Source organism: Papaver somniferum, chromosome 3, assembly GCF_003573695.1.
Source record: "Papaver somniferum cultivar HN1 chromosome 3, ASM357369v1, whole genome shotgun sequence".
Classification (NCBI taxonomy): domain Eukaryota; kingdom Viridiplantae; phylum Streptophyta; class Magnoliopsida; order Ranunculales; family Papaveraceae; genus Papaver; species Papaver somniferum.
The window spans coordinates 202,147,489-202,150,907 of record NC_039360.1 but is presented as its reverse complement, the minus strand read 5'-3'; the positions used below and the strand labels follow the sequence as shown (position 1 = coordinate 202,150,907).

At 44.0% G+C, this 3,419-nt stretch overlaps 1 protein-coding gene across 1 annotated transcript; it reads left to right on the top strand.

Moving 5' to 3' along the window:
- LOC113360538 lies at positions 1 to 1,209 on the top strand. Its single transcript, XM_026604040.1, has one exon. It carries the CDS (start codon positions 1 to 3, stop codon positions 1,207 to 1,209), a length of 1,209 nt encoding a protein of 402 aa, XP_026459825.1.
- The last annotated feature ends 2,210 nt before the right edge of the window (positions 1,210 to 3,419 follow it).

The following is a 3,419-nucleotide window of genomic DNA, read 5'->3' as shown; positions in this document are numbered from 1 at the left end:
ATGAGCCACTCAATGAAAACTTGGGAACGAGTAGTCAATCAACGCTTACGGGGTCTAACTACTTTCAGAACCAATCAGTTTGGATTCATTCCAGGAATATTCGGCACTGAAGCAATTTTTCTCGCAAGAACACTCTTAGAGACCTACCGAGCCCAGCAAAAAGATCTCCACTTACTATTCATTAATCTCGAGAAAGCTTACAATAAAATCCCTCGTGAAGTCTTATGGCAGGCACTAGCGGAAATGAACGTACCCGACAAGTACATTGTCCTCATCCAGGATATGTACGAAGGTGCAAGATCCTCGGTAAGAACCATTGGTGGATTGTCCAACGAGTTTCCAATTAAAATTGTACTCCACCAAGGATCAGACTTAAGCCCCTATATCTTCGCACTGGTCATAGACCAGATTACGAAGGATATTCAGGGGGAATTGCCATGGACCATGCTCTTTGCGGACGACGTTGCCCTGATCGGAGAGAGTAAGTCGGATGTCGAATCACGTCTGGAGACCTGGAGGAAATACCTAGAAGCAAAGGGCTTCAGACTGAGACGATATAAGACGGAATACTTGAAATGCCCCTTCAGTACAAAAATAGCAGACGACGGTGACGTCTTGCTGGCAGGTCAAGTGGTCCCCAAAAAAGAATCTTTCCGGTACCTAGGATCAGTCCCGCAAAGCAATGGAGAAATCGATCTCGATGTCCGGCAGCGCATCCAGATAGGATGGGCTAGATGGCGACAATCCGCTGGTCTCCTTTACGACAAAAAAGTATCTCTCAAACTTAAATGCAAGTTCCACAAGACAGTGGTCAGACCCGCCATGCTATATGGTGCGGAGTGCTGGGTGACCAGAGAAGAACACTGTAGGAACCTGCACTCTGCGGAAATGCGCATGCTCCGGTGGACATGCGATGTCACTCTTCATGATCGTATTAGAAACGAGGACATCCGCAAAACACTAGGAGTCACACAAATCACGGAGGTGGTGCGCAACCGACGCCTGCGCTGGTTCGGACGTCTAGTACAGAACGGCTGGCGTCCAATACATGAAGGAATTAGAAACATAAGAAACATACAACCATGCAAGGAAAAAGTCGGTCGGCCAAATAAGATTTGGGAAGACTCTGTTCGCGAGGACCTAGGAAAGATACCACTGTCGCCAGACATCGCGTCCGATAGGAAAGCATGGAAATCGCAATCCATGTGAAGGAAACCTGAGGTGCTCACCAAGGCCCCCTTGTACCTCGGTTCCGGATGTTAGTGTACACGTTAACCCAAGCCCGATTCCCACTTAGACTTCGGATCTCGGTCCGTAGTCAGTCCTTACTAGCCGCGGTAAGCGTTGACGGGGTAAACACTAGGCCCGGGATGGGCCAAGGAATTAAATGCTCCCTGCGCCTACAACGCACTGGGTTCGTACTTCAACTTGCGTGCTCGCTAACTGTCCTCTAGGCGGGAATCGACGGACTGCGCCAACGTGTAGCGACCCCATCGAGTGTGCGTAGATACTGAGTCAAGAATTATGAGACAAGTCAGGCGGGATACACTTTGTTCCCCAGACAACAAGATCTCCGCTTCTTTGTACATCTACGACGATATCTGGACCTACAATGGCCAGTCCACCACAATCTTCAACTACAGAACCAAGCCAAAGTCGTATCGGATACCGTTGGTGGCTGGGACAGAACAACGGCTCAATGGACTTAGCATGGGCGGCTGTTCCGGACTGGAAAACATCGGTCGGGCTCTATGTACATGGTAGGGGTGTTTTGGGAAGCGTATTAGTATGGAGATCGAAAGCGAGATGGAAAGCCGAATTGTCGGTATAGTTGGTTGAGCGAAGAGTGTTCCCCTTGGCAACAAGGTCGTTGAGGCGGTCTGGCAACGCCGACGGGACATCAAATGTTTGCAGCACTCACGGTCTAAACGGTGCGGATTAGATCTCCCCCAAAACCACCCAACCCGAGTATTAAGGGAACAAAGGGTAATCTTCACTGGGATGAGGATGACAGTGACAATGCTCATACGGATAGCGTTCCTTCGTCGCCCATCTATTCACCAGCCACGTCGCCTCGATCACGAATATCCATAGCACCGCTTGCCGATAGCTGATCAACCCTTCCTACCGCTTTTGTACAGACCAAACGGCTTGGTCATCACCCTTGGTGATTCTGCCATAGCAGATCCCGCAGTTGCTCGCAGTATCAATTGTTGGAGAAAATGAGTTTATTTGTTGGTTTAATAGTCTTGGTTTGGATTTGATCTTGTGACATATGAGTCACCAAGGATGCTTGCTCATTTTCTTATGAGTGAATGAAAGAGGACCTTTAGTTCCACATTGGATATACTAGAGGTAAATGTCCTCCATATATGTTGAGTATCTTAGTTACCAATATGGATGGTCGGGTACGAGCGGGAAGACAATATTTTTTCTCGCTAAGTCTTTGGGCTTAGGGATCGGGCTTGTGCCTGCGCCGTGGATGTATGTCAACCAAGGTTTATTTCTTTTGGTCAAAATTATTTTAAATTATCTTAAAGAATTTAAAACAAATTTTTGATTATCTATTAATTGATTTGCTTAACTTGGGGAGAAAATTATTTACTTACCAAAATGAGTTTTATAACTTATATCAACATTATGTCAACATGATGACATAATATTTCCTAAATGTTTTTAATTAATTCCTGTCATAATTTGTGACTTAATCTTTTCCATAATTAATCCACTAAATTAACTCTCCTTTTTGACTATAAAAGAAAATGAATTTCTCATTTGCAAAGTGTGTCCAGAAGAGCTATTATCCTCTTCTTTTCGTCTCTCTCCCTCTGTGTGGTTTTTATTCTTTGTGCCATTGCTGTTGAGTTCGTATGAGTGGACAAGTATTGTAGTGCTAACAATATTTGCAACGGGCAGTTTTATCCTGGATACGACTTGACCACAGGGTATAGGCATCACTCATTCTTGAGGCGTACCGGTCAACTATCGTGTTAAGGACAGCGTGTTGAACACGTGACTCTGTCCTATGTTTGCTGATTCCATTAAGTGTTTAATTAAGCGTTTCAGAAATCTATTTCTAACATATTCTTTGAGTATTTTCGTTGTTACAGGTTGCAACAATCTTAACACGATAGTCTTTTTTATATGTAACAATGGGTAAGAACGATGTTGATGGGTCTGCAAAATTTTCTGGGGAGCTCATCCGTTTTGTCAAACCGATCACTTCCATTATAAAGGATATAAGTATCAATAACTTTTATTTATTTGATTGTTCATTGTCTTTAATTATTGCACTCAACAATCATGGATGTTATTTGTGGAGTGAAAAAGAAAAAAATGAATTTTTTGGGTCAGCTGTAGAGTTTCGAGTTTATCTCTTAACCTAGAAATAATTTTGATAAACCCTTTTGTAATAATGT